At 37.9% G+C, this 12,352-nt stretch overlaps 1 protein-coding gene and 1 gene segment (V, D, J or C); one reads left to right on the forward strand and one right to left on the reverse strand.

Moving 5' to 3' along the window:
* Window positions 1-3,052: 3,052 nt before the first annotated feature.
* LOC119806591 lies at window positions 3,053-3,572 on the reverse strand. The segment is given in 2 exon segments: window positions 3,053-3,363; window positions 3,487-3,572. Coding segments are annotated over 2 exon segments (360 nt in total).
* Window positions 3,573-5,353: 1,781 nt separating this feature from the next.
* Window positions 5,354-6,396, forward strand: LOC119807245 (sorting nexin-25-like). Its single transcript, XM_038319324.1, is given in 2 exon segments — window positions 5,354-6,140; window positions 6,143-6,396. Coding segments are annotated over 2 exon segments (1,041 nt in total).
* Window positions 6,397-12,352: the final 5,956 nt, after the last annotated feature.

The following is a 12,352-nucleotide window of genomic DNA, read 5'->3' on the forward strand; positions in this document are numbered from 1 at the left end:
GAAGACCCGGATATTCATCCACACACCTATGAACACCTGATTTTTGATAAAGAAGATAAAATTATACAATGGAAGAGAGAAAGCATCTTTAACAAATGGTGTTGGCATAACTGGATGACAACCTGTAGAAGAATGAAAATAGATCCATATTTATCACTATGCACAAAACTCAAGTCCAAATGGATTAAAGACCTCAATATAAATCCGACCACACAGAACCTGATAGAAGAGAAAGTGGAAAATGCATGGGCATAGGAGACCACTGCCAACTGATGTATTACTCCAGTAGCACATACCATATGAGCACAAATAAATGAATGGGACCTTCTGAAACTGAGAAGCATCTGTAAAGCAAAGGACATGGTCATTAAGACAAAAAAAGAAAACTACTGAACGGGAGAAGATCTTCACCAACCACACAGCAGACAAAAGATTGATCTCCAAAAAATATAAAGAACACAAGAAACTAAACATTAAAATTCTAAATAACCTAATTTAAAAATGAGGTACTGAACTAAACAGAGAATTCTCCACAGAAAATTTCAAATGGCTGAAAGATACTTAAGGACATGTTCACCTCCCTTAGCTATCAGGGAAATGCAAATCAAAACAACTCTGAGATACCATCTTATACCTGTCAGAAAGGCTAAGATCGAAAACACTAATGATAGCTTATGTTGGAGAGGATGTTAATTAAAGGGAACACTCATCCATTGCTGGTAGGAATGTAAACTTGTACAACCACTTTGGAAATCTGTATAGCGGTTTCTCCAAAAATTGGGAATCAACTTATGTTAGGATCCAGCAATACCACTCTGGGGAACATACACAAAAGATGCTCATTCATACTACAAAGCATCTGTTCAACTATGTTCACAGCAGCATTATTTGTAATAGCCAGCACTTGGAAACAATGTAGATGCCCCTCAACTAAAGAATGGATAAAGAAAGTTTGGCAATCTATACCTTAGAGTACTACTCAGTGGTAAAAACAATGACATCTTGAATTTTGAATGCAAATGAATGGAATTAAAAAACACTATCCTGAGTGAGGTAACCCAGATCCCCCAAAATGAGTATGGTATGTACTCATTCATAAGTGGATACTAGCTATATACAAAGGATATTGAGCTTAGAGTTAATGATCCTAGAGAAGCTAAGTAATAAGGTGAACCCAAAGAAAAAACATATATAGACCCACCTGGAAATTAGAAACTGACAAGATTGCCTGACAAAATTCCAAGCATGTGGGTGGGGGATAAAAGGAAGGGGAGAAGAGAAAGAAGAGGGGAGAAGAGGAGGGTTGAGGAGAACTTGAGGGAATGAGATAGTCAAGATGGAGGAAGGACAGATATGAGAGCAAGAAAAGAGGTATCCTGATTGAAGGAGCCATTATAGGGTTAGCAAGAAACCTGGCTCTAAAAAAACTCCCAGGAATCCACAAGAATAACCCCAAGTAAAACCCTACACAATAGAGGAGTGAACACTTTGCCCTGTAGTTAGACTGATGATTATCTTAAATATTACTATAGAACCTTCATCCAACAACAGATGGAAACACAGGCAGAGACCAACATTAGAGCTCTGGACTGAGCTCCCAAGGTCCACTTGAAGTGCAGAAGGAATGACAATATGAGCAAAGAGGTCAACACAATGAGGGGTTCATCCACTGAAACAGTTTACTTGATCTAATCGAAACTCTCCAACTTTAGCTGTACTGGGATGGAACAAGCATAGGACCAAACTAGTCCCTCTTAATGTGGAGGACAGTTGTATGGCTGGGGCAGACTGAGGGGCCACTGGCAGTGGCACTAGGATTTATCTCTACTGCATATACTAGCTTTTTGGGATGCTATTCTCTTTGTATTTATACCTTGCTCAACCTAGATTTAGTAGGGAGGGCCTTGGACTTTTCACAAAACTAAGTGACTTACCCTCTCTTAGGATTAAAGGGGGATAGCGTGGGAGTGTATGTGGAGGGAATGGGAGGAGAGGAGGAAGTGGGAATTTGGATTAGTATTTTTTTAAAAAAAATCTAATAAAAAAGAAGACCAGATTTGATTTGGAGAGACACCCCTGAAAATCCTGAATACAGACATAAATAAGTAAAATTAAGAAACCACAGGACAGAGCAAGGATACCATACACTTATGAAAAGGAGTGGCCCAGGTGATCCATCCTCTCAGAATGCAGTTTTCTCAGGGTTCTGAATTCAGAAGTATTTTAAAACTAATGGTTGAAATGGTCCAGACTCACCGACTACTGCATCCAAAACTTTAAATAAACCTTGCATTATCCATTCACACTGAAACTGGACAACAGCTAGCTTCCCTAAGACTTGAAGATTATCTTATTTTGTCAAGGTCCCCTAATTATGCCAGTCCCCAAAACAATAAGAAACAATCTAGAGAACATGACTCACAGTTTTCCAAGAGGTGGAGCTTTGGGTACTTTTTGGTCACTCAATAGATAACTGATATTTCTTATCATTTACTGGAGTTGGTCACAAGTTGGTTTTGGCCATAGTTAGGGAGGTACTAAGAAAAGGAAATTAGCATCAAGGATATCATTCTGAAAAGAAAATGGGGAAATACAGAAATATATATATATATATGTATATATATACATATATTTATATATATGTATATATATACATATATTTATATATGTATATATATACATATATACGTGTGTGTGTGTGAGAGAGAGAGAGAGAGAGAGAAAGACAGACAGAGAGAGAGAGAGAGAGAGAGAGAGAGAGAGAGAAATTTGATATCATGTCTGAATTTTAGGTGCTGTAGTATTTTGGTGCTTATTCAGAAAAAGGTACATTTTTGTATGAGTCATCAGCAACATTCTGGGTTTTTATTGCTAGTGATGGGCAAGACGACAGAGATTTAGAACTTAAAACGTTTCTCTTATACCTATAAAAAAACATTGACTATTAAATCCTGCCTAAGAGAAACATTGTCAGCAGCTGGAGACCACTGAAAGAGAAATTTCAACAGCCTTGACTCTCACTTCTGCTTCCCGTGATAGTTTATGTCAAAGCTTATATCACTGTGGGAGGAGTACTCAAATACTGTTGACAATAATAAGCTGCAATATCTTCAGGCTCCAGACCACCAATCTTGAGAGAATACTGTGTCTCAGATCCACTGCCACTGAACCTCGTTGGGACCCCATTGGCCAAGCTGTTTGCACCATAGATCAGGAGCTTAGGAGGATTCCCTGGTTTCTGCTGATACCATGCTAAACCACTATAAATATCCTCACTTGCCCGGCATGTGATGGTGACACTGTCTCCCAGAGATGCAGACAAGGAGGCTGGAGACTGGGTCATCTGGATGTCACATCTTGCACCTAAGATTGGAAAATTGAAAACAGGTTTCCACACAATTAATTATATTATAAGAGGACTTTCCCTCAGACCAGGAAGCACTGACCAGAGGCAGCTGATTAAATTTCCAATGTTGTCTTCCTTACCTGTAAGCCAGAGCAGCAGCAACCCCAGGAGTTGAGTTGGGACCCTCATGTCTGTTCTGTGACCTGTGTGAGACTGACTCCAGCACAAGGTGTGACCTGATTATGAAGGAATCCTCATGGCAATGGACTGTGTTGTGAACACATGCAAATCAGCAAGTCAGTGCACAGTCACAGGATTGGTCAGGTCAGTGATTCATTAAAGCCTGTGAATCTTTTGTGTCGCAGATCACAGAGGCAATACAAGCTTATTTATAGGGCATATAGTCATGTTTGGAGACCAAAGAACAACACCAGTCTATGAGTTGCACCTCTTTGATTTCTCTCTTTTTCAGTGTTTTCCCATTCAATTACCCTCCACATCATGGGCTGTGACATATGGTACCATATTAAACAGTATATAAATTGTTACAGGATCCTTTCGTAGGTATCTATAGATGTTGTTAATGTGGTGAGATTCATCTATTTTACTGTTTTTATGTAAGATTGAATTTTAACTGTATCAATTCTTTTCTAACTTTCCTCCCACTAATGTTTCCCAAATACTAAATACTTTTTCCTAATCTTCTTGAAATTCTTGACCTTTTCAAAATATTAATTCATTTTACAAATGTATGTATATATAAGTATATACATACATAAATTTATTAAATGTATACATATATATGCAAAATGAATACACAACACTGTTGGGTCTGTATAATATTAGTTGTATGTATGTTTTCAAGTAAATCATTGGGCCATGGACAACTGATTGCTATGCTTTTTCCTAGGAAGGAAGACTTCTCCCAGCTTTATTTAGTTTTCTATTGTTCTTTATATAGAATTGAAGCCTAATGACTTTTTCCCATCTACTTTGGCAGGTTCATTGGTATCCTACTTATTCAGATCACATTTGGGCTTTCATGATGGTGAGATTTTATAGGAATTGCTTTTGATATTATTAGGAAACATAATCTCAGAGCAAAATCACTGATGCTCTGACTTTTCTAATCATTCTACCTTCTTTTCCAAAATGTTCCCTGAGCCTTGATTATGAGAGTATTTTGTAGATACAGCTACTGGGCCTTTTCTCAACAATTCATCAAGCAACTTGTCACTAATAATGATTCTCAGAAGAGAAATAAATAATATCAGAAGATGGTTTGTAAAGGACAATGTCTCACATAACTCACTTATTTTCAGAGAAATAGTTTTATTTCACTTATTTATGACAGCTCAACTACTCATGAACAAGTGCTAAGAACCCTTTATTATACCCCATTCTGAGCTAGTGTGGGATCACATTATCATGTTCATTTACAAATAAGTAGATGTTAAGAAACTGATTGACCTGAAAATCAATGGCAATGATGACTATGACATGTGTTTGTAGTGTTTACTATGAGGGAGATATTAAAAAAAAATCCTTTGAGATCACAATAGAAATATTACAATTGTGTGGGAGGGCCTTCTCTCTGTGTTGCTTTTCTTGGTTAATGAATGAAGAAAATGCCTTGGCCTATTGGTAGGCCTGCAAGATGGCTAAGAGGTTAAGAGTACTGATTTTGTCTTCTTCCCCCCAGAATTAGTTGCATCTTCCTCACCTACCTAAGTTCTGCTCTATCAACAGGCCAAGGCCACGCACAGGCCAGGGACTGGGACGGCACGGGGTAGGGGTGGGGGCAGCGGGCCGGGAGATGGGAGATGATCCCGATTGCCAGTGACCTAGGTAGCAGCATGCACCGAGCAATGCCACCACCAAGAGCAGCCACCTCCACCCTGGTCCCACGCCTGCAGAACCAGGCCGCACTGCCCCGGGCTCCGGGGACAGGCAGCAGCTGCGAGGAGGGGTCTCGCGGGGACTCGCAGCCATGACCGCCCTTTGGTGATGTGCGGCCTGGTCCCGGGTTGGGGACCCGCGGCAGGAGTGGGGTCCTGTGCCTTGTGGCTGTGCCTAAGTCTGTACCTGAGCGGCGCTGCAGCCACCTGGCTGCTGGGGACACTGATTGCGCTCCTGTGCTGGAGCCGGCGCTCCAGGCCACTGGACTTTTCCTCTTCCTGGAACTGCCTGGCCATGGCTGTCGGCTGTTCACTGCAGGGCCCTGTTTGTGGATATCCACAGGAGACAGCTCAGGGTAGAAGAGTGGTCATTTCTCAAAGTATTGACAGAGCTCTGAAAGATGTGTCCGACTACAGCTATAAAGACTATATTCTCTTCTCGTTTGGGAGCCTCAGCAGAGATGAAGGACAGCTCTACCATCTGTTCTTAGAAGACTTTTGGGAAATTGCCAAGCCGATTCGCCACAGGCTGAGTCACGTGGATGTGGTTAAAGTTGTCTGTAATGATGTAAAGGCTTTGCTCTCTTACTTCTGTGACCTGAAAGCTGCTCCTGCCAGACATGAAGAACAGCCAAGGTTTTTCGTGTTGCATGCATGCTTGAAGGACTCACATGATGAAGTAAGTTCCTTCAAGTGTGTTCTTGGGTTCTGGCATTTTTGCCTTCTCCATGCGAAGGCTATCCAGTCTCTCAGCTTATGTATAATGCTTGCAGAAATTCTCACAACAAAAGTATTGAAGCCAACAGTAGAATTACTGAGTATTCTTGATTACATTAACCAAATGCTCCTTGCCCAGTTGGAGTACAGAAAGCAGATGAAGGAACACCACAAGAGAGCCAAACATGTGATCCTTCTTACAAGGGGTTCATCAAGCTCATCAACAACAACTCTGACGTGGAGTTATTGAAGCAGCTCAGGTATCAAATTGTAGTGGATATAATCCAGGCATCTACAATTAGCAACTTCCCACAGCTGAAGAGGCACAAGGGTAAGGAGTCAGCTGCCATGAAAACTGATCTCTTGAGAGTCAGAGAAATGCCATGGATCTGCCACCTGAGTCGTGATAAAACTTGCTGGTTATACATAGAATAATGGAGATGGGCTAAATTAAGATGTAAGAGTTAGCCAATATGAAATTAGAGCTTATGGGCCAAGCAGTCATTTAAATAATATGGTTTCTGTGTGATTATTTTGGTTCTGGGTGGCCAGGATGAACAAGCAGCTCTTCAACCTACATTACATGTCAATTGTATTATGTCAAATGTTTTCTGTCAGACTTACTGACATGATTTTTACTACACCCTTTATGTTCTCTGCACAGTGAATCTAATTAATATTAACAATAGAAATTAGAGTCCAATATTGTGATAAAAACCTAGAATCAGAGAACAGGGAGCTTCCACCAGGTGCTTTCTTCAATTCCTTGGCCCAAAAGACCAGAGAACCTGTATCAGCACTGACTTACTGCTTTCTGTTTTCCCTCTACAGTCCTACAAACCTCTTTGGTTAACTAGTGGCTAGTTCTTCTCTATGCCTCCAAGCAAGCTTTATTTGTCTGAATACAAACAAAATATCACAAACATTTCTTCCTTTTCATCTAAATAAAAGGAAGGTTTTTAACTAACAAAAGACAAATATATACAATAAGTACAATAACTACATACAAATATACACAAGCAAGAATTACATTAGCAATGTCTGATCCATTATCATTTGAAAAATTCAGAGAAAATACTTGATTATCAATCCTATTTTTATGAGTCCAAAACATTGAACCTAGTTCACTTTCTATTATTCTAACTTACATTGCCAAACCAAAACTATTTTTATGTCTCTCAGCAATATATACTTTACACCTCTTTTGTGAGAATTCTACTGTGAATTTGTTTAGAAGGAAGACTATAACCATTTGTCTTTAACTCTAGGAGAGACCTCAGAAGGATGTAATATCACCTGAGGAAACATGAAGTACAGAGCAACAAAACTTCCAAAATTAGGAAATAATAGAAACAGCTCATTGCATGGACAATCACCTAAGGTTTCTGTAATGTTGGATCATCCACCTTCAACCTAAGGCCTAGAATATCTAAAAAACTTATTTGTGAAACAGGATTTTTGAAGCACTGTTCTGCGTTGCCTTTGCAAATTTTGGCAGTCTCTTTCTTTTGTGTCCTGTTTATCTAATTTGTACAGCATACTGTCAGCACTTGAGGCAAGTGCAGTTTCTTGCCCAGTGGCTAACTTTTGCCACAGAGGAAGTTACTCCATGTGGAGTTTTTTTCTATGCTCACCATCTTTTCTGAAGAAGATTGGTGCTGCCAAGAATAGACATAATTAAAACATTTTAAATACTATATTCTGTAGATCTCTGAAATGTTTGATGACCACCTGTCTATTTAAAATATATCTATGCTTAACCCTGAATATATACCTAACATGAGTGAAAGATTGACTGTAATAGGTGTCTAACAACTAACCCACATTTCTTTATTATCCTAAATAGTATATAATAATAGCTTTCAAGGACTAGAAATTTATTTTACATTGTTAAATAAAGTGTATTGGTGCAAAATCTTAAACAAGAGTACAAATACAGATACAGTAGGTTCTATCAAAAGTAACCTCTAATTTTATCAATACACAAAAATTAATACCAATGTAAAATATTTAAGACTAGTTGTTGGTTTATTACAAGTAGATTCAATAATCTCCCCCTTTATTCTTTCCGTCTATATCCCCTATTTTATTGTTAAGAACAAGATCCCTGAATCTAATCTCCTTTGTTCAGCTTTTTTCCTGATCATTACCATTAACAACAACTTGCAACCAACACCCCCAAACAATGACAAATATCCATAACTTGCTGAAAGACCAAAAAATTGCTCACCCCAACTCTTTGGAATGTGGGCATCATGTTCTTAAAATTTCTTTCTTTTTCTGGGGCAATGTCATTTTTAGGGGAACCTGAAAAGAATTAATGTAATTGCCAAATCCTGAGAGAGCCAGCTGTATCATTTGCTGTGAAGTCTCTGTGTGATGGGAAAAGTCTGAGTTTGCCTCAAGTCTGTGAAGCTTGAATATCTCATTTAGCTCCCATGAAATTGTCCTGAGCAATCTGTAGTCCAAAGCTGATCTTTGGGTGCTGTTTTTCAACTTAGTGACATTTCCATAGAACCAGTGATATCATCAGTGTGAGTCCCCATCCTCCTTTTGTAGACCTTAAGTGTTGCTGTTAGGCATGGTCATGGTTCACTGCATAATACTTAAACATTTTACATGTTATATGGATCAGATCTCAAAGAGGTTAAAGTACCATAATTTTTTATGTACATACAGAGTACAGAAACTTAGTTCCTAGTTACCTGATAAACACTTATACCTGAAATTATATACAGGAAACTAGATTTAGCCCTTTTCTAGAATTAGTACTTGTATGATCACTACTGTCATGACTAAAATTTACATATATTTATATATTACATTTTGATACATAATTTATATATTTATAAAATATATTTATATAGTATAAAATATATACTTTATATTTGTATAATATATGTATAATTATATAAATGTAAAACACAAATTTTGAGATGATAAACATACCTTAAGAGAAGTTTTAAAGAGTCAAAATAAATCCAAAGGCTTATGAGATTATTAGCAATGGATAGTTCCTTAATGCTGATTTTACTTTTGTTCCACATAAGGTGTTTTTTCAGACCTGAGGCAGAGATTTGGGATTTTCTTTTCACAAGCATGCTTGGGCTTAGAGAAAGATAGTGCTACACTTCAACTCCACAACCTGCTTTAATTTTTAAGTGGACTTGGAGTACATAAAAAATTGCATTATATGTTTGTAGAGAAGAGCAGAAACAAACATTTGGGAAGATTTATGGAATTTTATCCTGTTTGAGATGATATACACCAATAGGCCAAATTACTTAAGTTCTTGGGTCAATATCCCTGGATGAGTCATCCTTTTTCTTCAGATGTCTCATTTATTCAATGGTCTTCAAATTTCTTAGTTGGGCACCTTCATTCTCCTGGAAAGACAAAAACAAAACCCTGTCCAGCTCTATTGTCTAGCAATTTCCCTTTTTGGCAAGTTATATCTGATCAAATGAAAAGCATTTGTTAGTCTCATAAGTGGAGTCATGCTGTTTCATGAACTATCAGCTCTACTAATCAAGAGATCTCTCTTGTTCAAGTCTAATCTTTATAATATTGGATTTATGTTTTTTCCTGATTGTTTTTGTTTTTCTAAAGATGTTCTATCATCCAGAGCTATATATATATATATATATATATATATATATATACACACACACACATATATAATGTATATATACACGTATATGTATATATATACATATACGTATATATACATATATATTACAATAGGCATAAGGTCATTTAATTGCGCAGAGGAGGAGTTTTCCCTATAGTGAAAGAGAATGACTGAACAAAATTTGACATAGGGGCCTGTGAGAAGCTTCGGAAGGCTTTTCCCCATTCTCTGTCTTTTGCTGATCTGCATTCATTAATCCAATAATAGCCTTTACCACACCTTCTGCATACTCTACAAGGCAAGGACCTTCTCTTTGGATTAGAAGAAATCTTGTTTCTAAAAATGTCCTGTCTACAATTTCTTTTAGGTGACCTTGTGTACCACAAAACGCCTAACATTTTGGTTTTTCTTCAAGCCTCTGGAAATCACCTGTCCTGTTCATTTATCATCATGGTTAGGACATTCAGTATTGACTGTATCTCACATCCATTCCTCTATGAGTGCTGAGCTTGCTTTTAAAGGCCAAATTATCCTTTTGTATTGTCAATTAGCAATTTTGTAAGCAGAGATTCAATTATTATTCATCTAGCTTCTAAATTTGGTATCATTCTATTTACCTGAAGTCAATCTTTGTAAAAATCAGTGAAGGTTTCTTTTGGGTCCAGTATAACTTTAGTAAATGATTCTGTTCTCTTTACAACTTCTTCAATTGTATCACAAGTATTCAAGGCTGTAGCATGTCATAGAACCAAGGAATGTTTATCATATAGAGACTGTCTTTGTTTTTCAGCAAAATCTCCTACTGCAAGAAGTTGGTCTTGAGAAATATCAATACCTTTAGCCCTACATCATTTTCCAATGGTTCTAGCCTCATTTTTTCACTGGGTCCCCCACTTCAATTCAAGACTAGGCTCCAACACTGCTGTAAACAAATCTTTCCTGTCTTGTACGACAATTCTGTTCCTAATTGACCAGAAGCAAATGAATTTAACATCTGCTTCACAAAAGTATATGCATTCCATTTGAGAGTATCAGTTCTTTAAATCTCATCAAATTTGTCATTTCTACAGAAATCCAGTCACCACTTACATAGCCTTGGGAATAACTGTCATTTGAGAGTTGTCTCCATAAGGTGACTGGATAAATTAAAGTTGGTTGTTTGAAAATCTTGGGGTGCTCCTTTTTAATTTTATAATTTTATGATGAGGTTATTTCTCCATTAAATTTCTCTGTCTTTGTTGAATGTCTCTATTATATATTCCAGTATGTCTTTTGAGGTTTGTAACTTATCAGTCTTAATAGCAATATTTTCTCTAGTAAATTTTTCTAAGGCAAGTATCTTGTCACTCATATCAACCAAATTTTATAAATATAAAACAAGAATTACCAAACCAATAATATTTATAATTGGCATTGTTTAAATCCCAACTATGTTAATTGTCCCTTCATTTAACTCTTCTATTTTTAAAACATCCATCATGTAATCAGACAGGGATGTAAATTCCTCCATTGTAATAGTGATTGCATTTTAAACTTGGAAGACAAATTCTTTTAACTAATTACCCTCCATTGTTTCACCAAATCTGCTGAAAATAACAGTGTAACATGAGGCTGGCTGCTACTGCATAGCACATCTGAGTGGGGAACTCAGGTGGTACACAGCTTCAGTGCTAGAGTGTTGCTCTCAGCTGAGACTATGTGGTGGCTGCAACAGCAGGAGAAGCCCAAGCTGTTGTCAGTGCAACTACCTAGTGTTGCAGCAGCCTAAGGATGGGTCCTAGAAGGCCCACAACTCACAGGGGAGAGTGGGCCAGTTTTCTGAAAAAACACACAGGATTGTGGAGAAGCATTTGTGGCAGAAACTGCCTGAAGGCAGAGCTGGCAGGCTGAGGGCCTAACTCTAATGCTGTTTGGATCCTGTGGCAACTGCAGTAGAAACTGAAAAATACCAGGTCTGGGCAGAGTAATTCAGGCAAGACAATAATAATGAGATGACTTTGGCAGCCACATATTCAAAGCCAGGGTCAAGAAGCTATCTTGTGCTTTCATGCCCTGAGTTGGATAACAAGTGATGAATAAATATAATTAATATTAACAATAAAAATCAGATATTGGAGTCAAAATCTGGAATTTCAGAGAACAAGGGCAGCTGCCAGTTGCTTCCTACCTCTTCAATTCCTTGATCCAAAAAGTGGAGAGATCCTTTATTAGCCCTGCCTTACCATTTCCTTTCCTCCTTCTATAGTCTTACAAACCTCTATGGTTAACTTGTGGCTAGCTCTGACCTCTGCTTGCAAGGAAACTTTATTTGTCTAAACAAAAACAAAATGCCACACAACAGTTTTCAAATGTGTAAACTATTTAGAATGCTATCTAGCACCCTCCATTCAGGTTATGAGGATCTGTAATCTAGCAGGTGCAGCAGTTCTGCACTGGGCTAAAGTGGATGGCTGGAAAAGGAAACATGTGGTACTAATTTTCCTGTTTAGGAAGGTTGCTGTTTGGGGCTAATGTCCTAGGACAGACTTTTCTCCATCTAGAAAACAAAGAATTGTCAGGACCTCTAGACTCCACTGGCTAACTGTGGATATGAAATGTTAGACCATACTCACATAAGTGGGGAGGGACTAGGAGAAAATGCTGGATGATAAGTAAATCAAAAACTAGAAATTGCTCTACTCCATAGTATAAGAGTTTTACTGGACAGTCATCCAAATACTGATGCTCTTGATTGATAGACATGTATTGATACCTGCTTCT

This window comes from Arvicola amphibius, chromosome 2, assembly GCF_903992535.2.
Source record: "Arvicola amphibius chromosome 2, mArvAmp1.2, whole genome shotgun sequence".
Taxonomy (NCBI): Eukaryota; Metazoa; Chordata; class Mammalia; order Rodentia; family Cricetidae; genus Arvicola; species Arvicola amphibius.